General features: G+C 41.3%; 2 protein-coding genes across 7 annotated transcripts in view; both read left to right on the top strand.

Moving 5' to 3' along the window:
• trim36 (tripartite motif containing 36) overlaps window positions 1–6,396 on the top strand; it is a 65,204-nt gene extending 58,808 nt beyond the window's left edge. For all 6 annotated transcript variants that reach the window (XM_062025894.1, XM_062025892.1, XM_062025890.1 and 3 more), the window contains one exon: window positions 4,715–6,396. In XM_062025894.1, coding sequence (XP_061881878.1) covers window positions 4,715–5,069 — 355 coding nt within the window. In that variant the 3' untranslated portion in view covers window positions 5,070–6,396. The remainder of the gene's footprint in view (window positions 1–4,714) is intronic.
• A 1,957-nt stretch (window positions 6,397–8,353) lies between these two features.
• Window positions 8,354–12,849, top strand: part of ccser1 (coiled-coil serine-rich protein 1) — a 392,077-nt gene continuing 387,581 nt past the window's right edge. Inside the window, exon 1 of the mRNA XM_062025898.1 lies at window positions 8,354–8,589. The gene's annotated coding sequence lies outside the window, so the exon portion shown is untranslated. The remainder of the gene's footprint in view (window positions 8,590–12,849) is intronic.

The raw sequence follows: 12,849 nt of genomic DNA on the forward strand, positions 1-12,849 counted from the left end.
TGGTTAGGGTTAGGGCCAGGGTTAGGGTTATAATAAGGCCATGCCGAATAAGGCATTAATAAGTACTTAATAATGACTAGTTAAGAGCCAATATGTTACTAATTTGCATGTTAATAAGCAACTAATTAATGGTGACTATGTTCCCCATACTAAAGTGTTACCATGTTTTTTTACTGGTGCACAAAATGAACCGTGCATGAACATCACCTTGTTCAAACAACAAAACCAACACAGTGCATAAACTCACAACAAATTACACACCTGCAAACCAGTGTGACTTCTGCTGGTGCCGTATCCGTAATACGCCGATAGGAAGAAGTTTTTATTTACACGATGAGACGGGTGTGTTTTGACCTCCGCCGAACCCCTGAGGCCGACTCACCGAACCTCTAGGGTTCGATCGAACCCAGGTTAAGAACCACTGGACTAGACGTATAAGATTTCATGGGATTTAGCGATTAGGAGTGACAGATTGTTTGGTAAACGTATAGCATGTTCTATATGTTATAGTTATTTGAATGACTCTTACCATAATATGTTACGTTAACATACCAGGCACGTTCTCAGTTGGTTATTTATGCCTCATATAACGTACACTTATTCAGCCTGTTCACTATTCTTTATTTATTTTAAATTGCCTTTCAAATGTCTATTCTTGGTGTTGGGTCTTATCGAATACATATCCCCAAAAAATGCGACTTATACTCCAGTGCGACTTGTATGTTTTTTTCCTTTATTATGCATTCGGAGCGACTTATAGTCGGAAAAATACGGTACACTGAAAATTAGGGAACACAACAGATTGCATATAATCTATAAACAAAATTACATTTTCAAAATAAGCATTTATGTACAGTCCAGATTATGTCCAAGTCGGACTCAGCAACACACACCTTCATTTATGTACACTCAAGTTAGGGAACACAACAACAGATTGCATATACCGTATTTTTCCGAGTATAAATCGCACCGGCCAAAAATGCATAATAAAGAAGGAAAAAAACATATGTCGCACTGGAGTATAAGTCGCATTTTTTTGGGAAGTGTATTTGATAAAACCCAACACCAAGAATCATACTTGCCAACCCTCCCATTTTTAGCGGGAGAATCCCGATATTCAGCGCCTCTCCCGACAACCTCCCGGCAGAGATTTTCTCCCGACAAACTCCCGGTATTCAGCCGGAGCTGGAGGCCACGCCCCCTCCAGCTCAATGCGGACCTGAGACTGAGTGGGGACAGCCTGTTCTCACGTCCGCTTTCCCCCAAAATAAACAGCTTGCCTGCCCAAAGATGTCATAACATCTAGGGCTTTTATAGAGTGCACAACTGCGCACACAACAAGGAGACGAAGCAGAAGAACAAGGAAATTACAGACATGCCGGCCGAAATGATATACTCATCATGAACGGAGAAGTTAAACAAGACAATACTGCCATCTAATGGATAGCCACTGGAACACTGAAATTCAAGTATTTTTTTTTTCTTCTATGTAAATAAAATTAAATTAAAAAAAAAAAAATATAGCTAGAATTCACTGAAAGTCAAATATTTCATACACACACATATATATATATATATATATATATATATATATATATATATATATATATATATATATATATATATATATATATATGAAATACTCGAGTTGGTGAATTCTAGCTGTAAATAACCACCCACCCACCTCCCGATATTGGAGGTCTCAAGGTTGGCAAGTATGCCAAGAATAGACATTTGAAAGGCAATTTAAAATATATAAAGAATAGTGAACAACAGGCTGAATAAGTGTACGTTATATGAGGCATAAATAACCAACTGAGAAGGTGCCTGGTATGTTAACGTAACATATTATGGTAAGAGTCATTCAAATAACTATAACATATAGAACATGCTATACGTTTACCAAACAATCTGTCACTCCTAATCGCTAAATCCCATGAAATCTTATACGTCTAGTCTCTTACGTGAATGAGCGAAATAATATTATTTGATATTTTACGGTAATGTGTTAAAAATTTCACACATAAGTCGCTCCTGAGTATAAGTCGCACCCCCGGCCAAACTATGAAAAAAACTGCGATTTATAGTCCGAAAAATACGTTAAACTATAAACAAAATTACATTTTCAAAATAAGCCTTTGAGGACTTCCCATCTTTTTTTTTGTTTTTTGTAGGGCTGCAACAACTAATCGATTAAAATCGATTACCAAAATAGTTGGCGATTAATTTAGTCATCGATTCGTTGGAACTATGCTATGTGCATGCGTGGAGGCTGTTTTTTTTGGTTATTTTTGTTGTTGTTTTGTTTTTGTTTTATAAACCTTTATTTATAAACTGCAACATTTACAAACAGCTGAGAAACAATAATCAAAATAAGTACAAAACCAGTACAAAACAGCGTACGTCTCATGAGGTGGCGTAAGCTAGCCAATGATGTGTCATGTGCAGCTCATGTGACGACAGCGTCTCCTTTGCTGGAAAAATTCGAAAAATGGCGCAGGAAAACACTACCGATAGTTTAGCGGAGAAACATCTTGAGGTTATTGCTTCAATGGAGAAAAATGTACGACCTAAGTCGTCAAAAGTGTGGGAACACTTCCCTTTAAAGACTTCAAAGAAGACCGTTTCCTGCAAAATGGCACGGAAGTACAACATTGCTTCAGAAGCACCTGAAGAAGAAACATGTTGGCGCCATGGATGAAGGGAAGAACTCACAGTACGTAACTTTTGAAGTCCATAGTGGCAACAAGCATTCATGAGTTCAGCTTTTTTGTGAGTAACGTTAGTTATGCCTTTGTTGCAACGCGGGGCTGATAATGTGTCTCCGGCACATTTGACTCCATTGTGAGAGAGAAAACGCACGGTTACCAATTTCGAAATAAACGTAACGGACAGAAATATCTCAGGTTGGTTTCATAATGGATCAATGTAGCCGGCCCGATAAAGCTATATAAATCTATTTAGATTTGAGTGACGCTTTAGTACAGACCTGGGCATTCTGCGGCCCGCGGGCCGCATCCGGCCCTTTGTGCGTCCCTGTCCGGCCCGCGTGAGGCCAATTATAAATTACAAAATAAATTTAAAAAAGTATCTATGTCGAGTGTGCAATACAACGGTGCTGCTTTTGTTTTGAAAATCGTTATTTGTATTACTTCCGTGTGGACGTATGCGTGATTGTGAGTGAATGTGAACAACTGCAATTACAAAATAAAGTTGAAAAAACATCTATGTCCTGCGCGCAATACAACTGTGCTGCTTTTATTTTGAAAAGTATTATTTATGGGCGTGTGTCCGTGTGTAACCTGCGAGTGAAGGTGCACATGCAGCGACAAGTGATGCACGGTTTACACCCGAGACGCCAAAAAGAGAAAAGTTGATGAGGAATGGCGTGTTTTCAACAACACATGAACTGCAAAGCAACGTCCCCTCACCTAAGGTGCGCGCCTGCGCAATTGCGCACTGCTCAAGCGTCCGCTGCGCGCAGCAAGTATATGCCGCGCACCAAATCAAATCCCATCTGAATTATAAACAAAATAAACATATTTATTCTATGTAATTTTGCAATGCAACTTTGAGTGACAGTGACAACAAGCGGCCCTAACGGTGTTCGTCAACACCGTTCAATTGAACACCGTTCAATTATTGTAACGTCTATCGAGATGCTTCGAGGACAGGAATTATATCGATCACTTTATTGAACAAAACTGTTTATATTCGGACATAACCACACCAAAAACATGAGTAAAACAATTCTATCTCGAAAAACTAGTCATTTTCTGCCGTACAAACCAGGCCAAAACCAACTTGTCATCTGTCACCAACACGCATAGCACTAAACCACTGGTGCGTTTAAGGCCACACAAAAAGTCGGACAACTCTAACACCACACAAAGTTACACTATGACTCCTCAGTCATACGTGTGCTTATTTTACTGTCTTTTATTATTAATGTTAATTTATATATATTAGTCATGGAATGCTGTTACACACACTATGTTGAAGTATTATTATTATTATTATTATTTATCTTACGGTATATATCAAAAATAATATTGAGCAAAATTTAATTGAAATATTGTCGATGTGGCCCTCCAGCAGTGCTCGGGTAGCTCATGCGGCCCCCGGTAAAAATTAATTGCCCACCCCTGCTTTAGTATAACTAAACGTTATGAAGGTGCTGGAATATTTCATGCTATTATTCAGAGGCAGCCTAAAATTAATCCTTTATTATTCACAACAGAAACGTGTACTATATCTGATTCAGTTCTGATGAGTTACATTTCTGTGTTATTATTGGTGTATGCTGCACCCCCAATGTCCACAACATGGTGCCAGTATGCTGTTTTTTTCCAATAAAATACTGGAAAGGATAGAAATGTAGTTTGTATCTTTTATCCAATTATTAATCGATTAATCGAAGTAATAATCGACTTATTAATCGATCATCAAATTAATCGTTAGTTGCAGCCCTAGTTTTTTGGCATCATTATCGTTTTCAACCATATAACTTTCTAAAGTTAAAAAATACTGAATAAGCGGCCCATTCTTTCACAAATGTTTGTAGAAACAGTCTCCATGCCTAAGTGCTTGATTTTATACACCTGTGGCCGGGCCAAGTGATTAGGACACCTGATTCTGATCATTCGGATGGGTGGCCAAATACTTTTGGCAATATAGTGTATCTTGTAACTGATGAGTTGTCCTTGTCTCGCAGGTACGACCACGACAGCGGCCACGACAGCGGCAGCGAGGACGCCTGTTACGATCTCTCCCAACCCTTCACCCTCCTCACCGTGGGCATGGGCAAACTCTTCATCCCCAAGTCCCCCACGTCCTCGTCCTCCGCGTCCGGCGACCCGGGCAACCGCATGCTCGCCATGCCCCAGCGCCTCGGCGTGTGCCTGGACTACGACGCCCGCCGGGTGTACTTCTACGACGCCGACAGCATGAGGTGCCTTTACGAGCGGCAGGTGGACTGCTCGGGGACCATGTACCCGGCGTTCGGGCTCCTGGGCGGCGCCAAGGTGCAGCTGGAGGAGTTTGTCACCGCCAAGAGACTGGCCTTCTGAAGGAAGCGTCTCGGTTTTGTTTGGCTATGTTTGCACCTGGCGAGGAGTCTCCGACCAGGCCCGATGAGGCAGGTTCCATCAGGGCTAAAAAACCTAAGCTAAGTGTCTCTGTTTTTAACTGAATTAGCAGTTTTAAATGGTCTGTTTTTAACATGCCTTTCATTACTGATCACAGGATTAGGCGAGTAGAGAGCCTGTGTGGCTACGTTAGCAGTTAGCGCCTCCGTGCCTTTCCTTTCTTTCACTTAGTTTGCGTCACAATCACACGTCTTTGCACAATTGTTGAGTAACACAATATCTGTATGTAACTACTGTTGAACGTGCACTGGGTTTACCTTCTGATTAGCACTGAAGCAAAACAAACACTACTTTTTTTTCCCCCCCCTCCCCCCGTAACACTGTCATCACTTCATAACACAGGAGCCTCAGTTGTGGTGCAACCCGAGCAGCCTTTTTAACACTTCAGGTTCAAAGTGCTATCTCAAACAAAAACACACACCGAGGCTTTTTAGGGGTGCTGTCATCTTTTGTCCAGGTGTCTACATGCGACTACCTCCTTGCTGTCAGGCCCGGAAAACCCCCCTTTTTTTTTTTGTACCCCCTCACCAATGTTTGGGTTTGATTTCAAGTCACCTTTGAGTTGTTTGAACACTGGAATAGTTTGTTTTTTTGTGTCTGGAGTTGAAGTGGACCTGAGTAACTACACTGTAAATTCACTTGCCTCACACTCTTTAAAAAAAAATATTCTCCATGTTTTGTGTCGGTTCGTCATAACACTTTTCTATTTAGCCCAGTCTTAAAACAGTTATAATTGTTTTTGTGCAGCTTGTCCACAGAAGTCACATACTTGAGAAGAAAACAACAATACCTTTTTATGCGTTGAAGGCTTTGCTTGTTTGATTTCCATGGAGGAATGTAATAATATACATCATAATACTGTCCTTGTTTTCCCCCTCCTTTAGAAATCTAAACCAAATATTTTCCAACCTAATCCAAAACTGGCATGCTGCATGTTGGTAACACTCTCTATATCATAACAACAATATTAATAATAATAGTGTGTGCAATATTACTCAAATACAAAAGGCAGCCTAGCTTCGACTAAGACACTACATTTGCACTGAGATATTCATGGGATTTAAATGAAAAGGCCTCCAACTTGAATTAGAAAGTTTTTCCTTTTAAAATTGTGACTGTTTGACTTCTTTGGAGTTTGTGTGTATGTATGACATGAATGGGAATAATCTTACTGTACTTCATTTGCTGGATTTGTTTCTTTTAAGTGTGAGGATGTCCTCTAATAAAACTGGTGTTTGTAATAAAACTCTGTCATGTTATGTACATATATTTTGACATTGACTTACTCCACCTGTTTTCTAGTGTAAAAATGTCTTTCAGTATGCACATTGAGCTATTTTATTAGGAAAATGTTGTGATAATAATTTAATATTGGCTCCTTTTACAATTTTAGTATTTATATTCTGATACTGTAATAGTAAACCATTTGTTCTTCTGTAATTGCGCTACACATTTTCTTTGAATTGTCTGCATACATGAAGCATGACGAACGTACAGGTAGCTAACCTGTTGAGGTGTATTTAAAATACAAAACAATATAAAACCGATCAATATGCTACAGGGAATATGAAAGCCAACCAGATATTGCGCGAGTAGATATGCTGCAGAAATTTGCAAAATGGTTTCAAAAACCTTTTCACATTATTAGGGGGTGTTGTCTGTAGAATGTTGAGGACAAAATTGAATTTATTCAATTTTGGAATAAGGTTAAAATAAAATATGGAAGTGATACACTGTAAGGTAATTAAGACAAATTCGGTAGCCTGATGAAAAAAACAGTTAAATACTACAAAATATTTTAATTTATATATATATATATATATATATATATATATATATATATATATATATATATATATATATATATATATATATATATATATATATATATATATATATAAGCTAAAAAAACAAATTATAAATCCCAAGTATACGTTTTTGATAGGGGCACAATTTTCATAGGTAAAAACAATTGAATCTATTAAATTTTTGGAATAAGGTTAAAATAAACTATGGAAGTGATACACTGTAAGGTAATTAAGACAAATTCAGTAGCCTGATAGAAAAAAACCCAAAATACAACAAAATATATATATTAAAAAAAAGATTAAATAAAAAAATGGCTAAAAAAATGAATTATGAATCCCAAGTATACGTTTTTGATAGGGGCACAATTTTCATAGGTAAAAACAATTGAATTTATTCAATTTTTGGAATAAGGTTGAAATAAAATATGGAAGTGACATACTGTAAGGTAATTAAGACAAATTCAGTAGCCTGATGAAAAAAACGGTTAAATACAACAATATATATATATATATATATAAAATTTAAAAAAAATAAAAAATAGATTTAAAAAATAAATCCCAAGTATACGTTTTTGATAGGGGCACACTTTTAACAATTGAATTTATTCCATTTTTGGAATAAGGTTAAAATAAAATATGGAAGTGATACACTGTAAGGTAATTAACACAAATTCAGTAGCCTGATGAAAAAAACGGTTAAATACAACTATATATATATATATATATATATATATATATATATATATATATATATATATATATATATATATATATATATATATATATATATATATATATATATATTGATATTGATAGGGGCACAATTTTCATAGGTAAAAACAATTGAATTTATTCCATTTTTGGAATAAGGTTAAAATAAAATATGGAAGTGATACATCCATCAATCCATCCATTTTCTACAGCTTGTCCCGTTCGGGGTCGCGGGGGGTGCTTGAGCCTATCTCAGCTGCATTCGAAGTGGAAGGCGGGGTACACCCTGGACAAGTCGCCACCTCATCACAGGGCCAACACAGTTGCCTGATGAAAAAAAAGTTAAATACAACAAAATATAAATAAATAAAAAATACAGTATTTTGGCAATTTGTTGCAATAAATTATGGATCCCAAGTATACCTTTTTGATAGGGGCACAATTTTCATAGGTTCAGCTGAGATAGGCTCCAGCACCCCCCGCCACCCCGAAAGGGACAAGCGGTAGAAAAATACATGTAAAATGTCATTCCTACAACTATTTCTAAAAAAATGTATACAAAAAAATGAAACTACGTATGTTCAAAATGGTGTATATTATCAACGTCACACACAGTGAGGCTGACCACCTGTCAATCATCCACCTGCACTCGGCGGATGCGGGGAAAAGGGGGCGTGACCAGCTGTGATGTCACATCCAACGTCTTGCGTCGAACGCGGAAGAAGCGACGTAGGCGCGCCAGGCAGGGCTGGAGGGAAATGGGAAACGAGCCTCTCCACGTCAAGTAAGGTGTACTTAATAACGACGTTATAGCCGCTGCTGCCTCCACCATCTTCCCCGCTGGGCCACACCGTCGCTTTCAAGCCTCCGCGCCGCCCCTATGAGCTCGGAGCCGAGGAGGACACGCTGGGAACCCGTTGAAGGTAAACTGCACGTCGGCTAGCGGCGGCTATGTCCGCCCGCTGCCTGTTTGCCAGGCGAGGTCCGTTTCAGCTGTGCCGTGTCAACATGTCACACTTTGCCGGTTTTCCCGAAGCCTTCCGCGGGTGCTGTTGCCTGTCTGTTGACGCGGTGCGCCGGCTGACAGCTAGCTTTTTGTGGGAGGGGGAAGGTCGCGTCTTCCTTTCCGCTAGCATGACGTCAACGTCACCTTGTTCGAGGTGCTGGCGGCAACTTCTGGGCATAGGTGGATTAATGACCGGGCCTACCGGGCCCAGGCCCAGGGGGCCAGAGGCCCCAAGGGGCCAGGCCAACTTGGCCCCGCGGCCGCGACCCAAGCAAAACTACTTTTGCAAAAATAATAATCTTAAGCCCCAAGGGGCCAGGCCAACTTGGCCCCGCGGCCATGATCCATAGAGGGTAAGAGGCCCCAAGGGGCCAGGTCAACTTGGCCCCGCGGCCGCGACCCACAGAGGGCCAGAGGCCCCAAGGGGCCAGGCCAACATGGCCCCGCGGCCATGATCCATAGACGGTCAGAGGCCCCAAGGGGCCAGGCCAACTTGGCCCCGCGGCCACGATCCATAGAGGGTCAGAGGCCCCAGGGGGCCAGGTCAACTTGGCCCCGCGGCCACGATCCATAGACGGTCAGAGGCCCCAAGGGGCCAGGCCAACTTGGCCCCGCGGCCACGACCCACAGAAGGCCAGAGGCCCCAAAGGGCCAGGCCAACTTGGCCCCGCGGCCGCGAGCCACAGAAGGCCAGAGGCCCCAAGGGGCCAGGTCAACTTGGCCCCGCGGCCACGATCCATAGAGGGTAAGAGGCCCCAAGGGGCCAGGTCAACTTGGCCCTGCGGCCGCGACCCACAGAGGGCCTGAGGTCCTAAGGGGTCAGGCCAACTTGGCCCCGCGGCCATGATCCATAGAGGGCCAGAGGCCCCGAGGGGTCAGGCCAACTTGGCCCCGATCCATAGAGGGTCAGAGGCCCCAAGGGGCCAGGCCAACTTGGCCCCGCGGCCACGACCCACAGAGGCCCCAAGGGGCCAGGCAAAATTGGCCCCGCGGCCATGATCCACAGAGGGCCAGAGGCTCTCAATCATTATTATCAAAGCTAATTCTCAAATTGGATGGATCACACAACCTCACTCACATATTCTTTATCAATTATTAAAGGTTGTTTCTGAATTTTGATCACAGAACTTAATGCAAATATTCTTGATTGATTGACAAAGCTCATTCTCAAATTTTGATTACACAACCTTACTCTGACAAATTATCATTATCAAAAAGCTCTATCTCGAATTTGGATCACAGAATCTCACTCAAGTATTCTTAGCTGTGCCCCTCCCCCATCGAGTCTTTCATAAACCGGTCTGTTCTTTTAGAATCTCCTCATTTGGTATTTTGAACTCGTGAGAGACTGCTCAAAATTTGGTTTCCTTTCCCTCAGTTCAGACTCAGAGATAATTTGAAATCATTCAACAAGAAGTTTAACGCGCGCACACACACACACACACACACTTGAGTTGAGCATTACTTGGAAATTCTTATATTTTCCATTTTGCTGTTATTATCAGCATCTTCCCATTTTGTCCTTTTCTTTCGAGAAAGTTTACAGTCTGACATTTGTCACTGCTGTCAGTTAATAACTTTTTGGTCTTTGACCCATTTTGTCATTTTCTCGATTCGATCGTCACTGACCACTCTCTCCTGTCTGGCAGACATCGTTGCTGCCATCATAGCTAGCAAGCTGCCTGCAGCGGGTCATCCCTATGTTCCCCGTCCCTATGTTACCCGGGTCCTATGTTCCCCTCTACCGGGGAACTAAGGACCCTTTTTAAAAAAAAGTGTTGTATGTTCCCCGCTGCGGGGAACGTACAACACTTTTTCCAGAAAAGGGTTCTATGTTCCCCGCTGCTTCCAATGCGCGACTAAGTAAGACGCACGCAGACACTCATGACAGAGACGCGTTTAAGTTGTCGAAGGAAGGAAGTTCGCGTTTGAGTTGCTCTATCTGCTGCCGCACGCCCTGTGACAGGTTAGGTTTAGGGATGGTTTTGGTCAGGGCACAATTTCGCCAAAAAAGTGCTCCACAACGCCCTGTGACAGGTTAGGTTTAGGGATAGTTTTGGTCAGGGCACAATTTCGCCAAAAAAAAGTGCTCCACAACGCCCTGTGACAGGTTAGGTTTAGGGATGGTTTTGGTCAGGGCACAATTTCGCAATTTCGCCAGATACAATGCAGGGAACATAGGACCCTTTTTTAGAAAAAGGGTCCTAAGTTCCCCGGTCGCATACAAAGACCCAGGAACAACCGGGGAACATAGGACCCGGGGAACATAGGACCCGGGGAACATAGGCACGCTCCCGCCTGCAGATAGCAACATTTTGGTGTCCTTTGGGAAAATATTTAGAAAGAAGACAAAAGTACACACAGTTGTACAACTATTATCTTTATGATCTTTTTTTTGTTAGTTTCTCTGTTACTGTGTGTGGCCAATTAAGCGACTTTTGGCCATACCTGGCTGGTGACATTTAGCGACTTTCTGGTTGATGTTAAGATTAATAATAGCAACAGTTCTCTTCATCTTAATGCAATTTATTGTGTCTGTCTCTCCACATTTTGCCATTAGGTACTTTGAGCTCTTGTTGGTCAGTCACTCTAAGGTACATTGTTGCTGCCATCATAGCTAGCAAGCTGCCTGCAGATAGCGACATTTTGGTGTCCTTTGAGAAATATTAAGAAAGAAGACAAAAGTACAAGACATTGTACGATTACTATCTTTTTAAAATTATTTGTTTCACTGTGTGATTGACCGACTTTGCCGCTAGATTTCGCGTCTTTTGGCCATACCTGGCTAGCGACTAAAAACATCATTTAGCGACTTTTTGGTTGTGAAGATAAGTGGTAAAAGCAGATCTTCCTGTTGGTCTTCCCACATTTTGCCATTTGGTACTTTGCACTCTTCTTGGTCACTCCAAGGCATTTGTCCCTGCCTTCAGCTAGTCACTTGGCTCTTTTGGAATATATTTCACTGTAATTGGCTCTCTCTCTCTCTTTCTCCTCAGTACAAATCAGCCTGTTCCCTTGCCATTCATCACTGACCACTCTGCTCTCCTGTCTGTCAGACATTATTGCTGCTTGCAGATAGCTTGGGGTCCTTAGAGAAAATATCAGAAGAGAAAAGCACACAATTATCTTAATTATCTTTTTTATTCAGTCAGTCCTTCAGTGAGTCCCAGTGTGTTGGCGATTAAGCAACGTTGGCATTCAATTAGCGACTTTTGGCCATACATGGCTGGCGACTCAAAAAACTAGAAAAAAAGTACAAAAAGTTGTACAATTAATATCTTTATTATCCTTAATTCCCCTGAATCCTAGAGTGTGTTGCAATTAAGCAACTTTGCTGCTAGGTTTAGCGACTCTTGTTTTGGGCATACCTGGCTAGCGACTACAAACATTATTCAGCAACTTTTTGGCTGTTAAGATTAACGTTAATAAATTAAATCCTAATACAATTTATTGTGTTGGTCTCGCCATCTTGCTATTAGGTACTTTGAATTCTTGTTGGTCTCTGCTAAGGTATCTGGCTGTTGTCTTTGCCTTCAGTTAGTCACTTGGCTCTGGAATATATTTAACTGTACTTGGCTCTCTCTTTCTCCTCAGTACAAATCAGTCTGTTCCCTTGCCATTTAGACATTTTCTTGATTGGATCATCACTGACCACTCTGCTCTCCTGCTGTCTATCAGACATTGTTGCTCCCATCATAGCTAGCAAGCTGCCTTGGTGTCCTTTGTGAAAATATTTAGATAGAAGACTAAAGTGCACAAAGGTGTACAATTATTATCTTTTCAAAATATTTGTTTCACTGTCAGTGTGATTGACCGACTTTGCCGCTAGATTTCGCGTCTTTTGGCCATACCTGGCTAGCGACTGAAAACATCATTTAGCAACTTTTTGGTTGTAAAGATAAGAGGTAAAAGCAGATCTGCCTGTTGGTCTTTCCACATTTTGCCATTTGGTACTTTGCACTCTTGTTGGTCACTCCAAGGCATTTGTCCCTGCCTTCAGCTAGTCACTTGGCTCTTTTGGAATATATTTCACTGTAATTGGCTCTCTCTCTCTTTCTCCTCAGTACAAATCAGTCTGTTCCCTTGCCATTTAGACATTTTCTTGATTCGATCATCACTGACCACTCTGCTCTCCTGCTGTCTATCAGACGAATCAGTTGATTCTCTGCTCTCAATT

This window comes from Entelurus aequoreus, linkage group LG17 (assembly GCF_033978785.1).
Source record: "Entelurus aequoreus isolate RoL-2023_Sb linkage group LG17, RoL_Eaeq_v1.1, whole genome shotgun sequence".
NCBI classification, from domain to species: Eukaryota; Metazoa; Chordata; class Actinopteri; order Syngnathiformes; family Syngnathidae; genus Entelurus; species Entelurus aequoreus.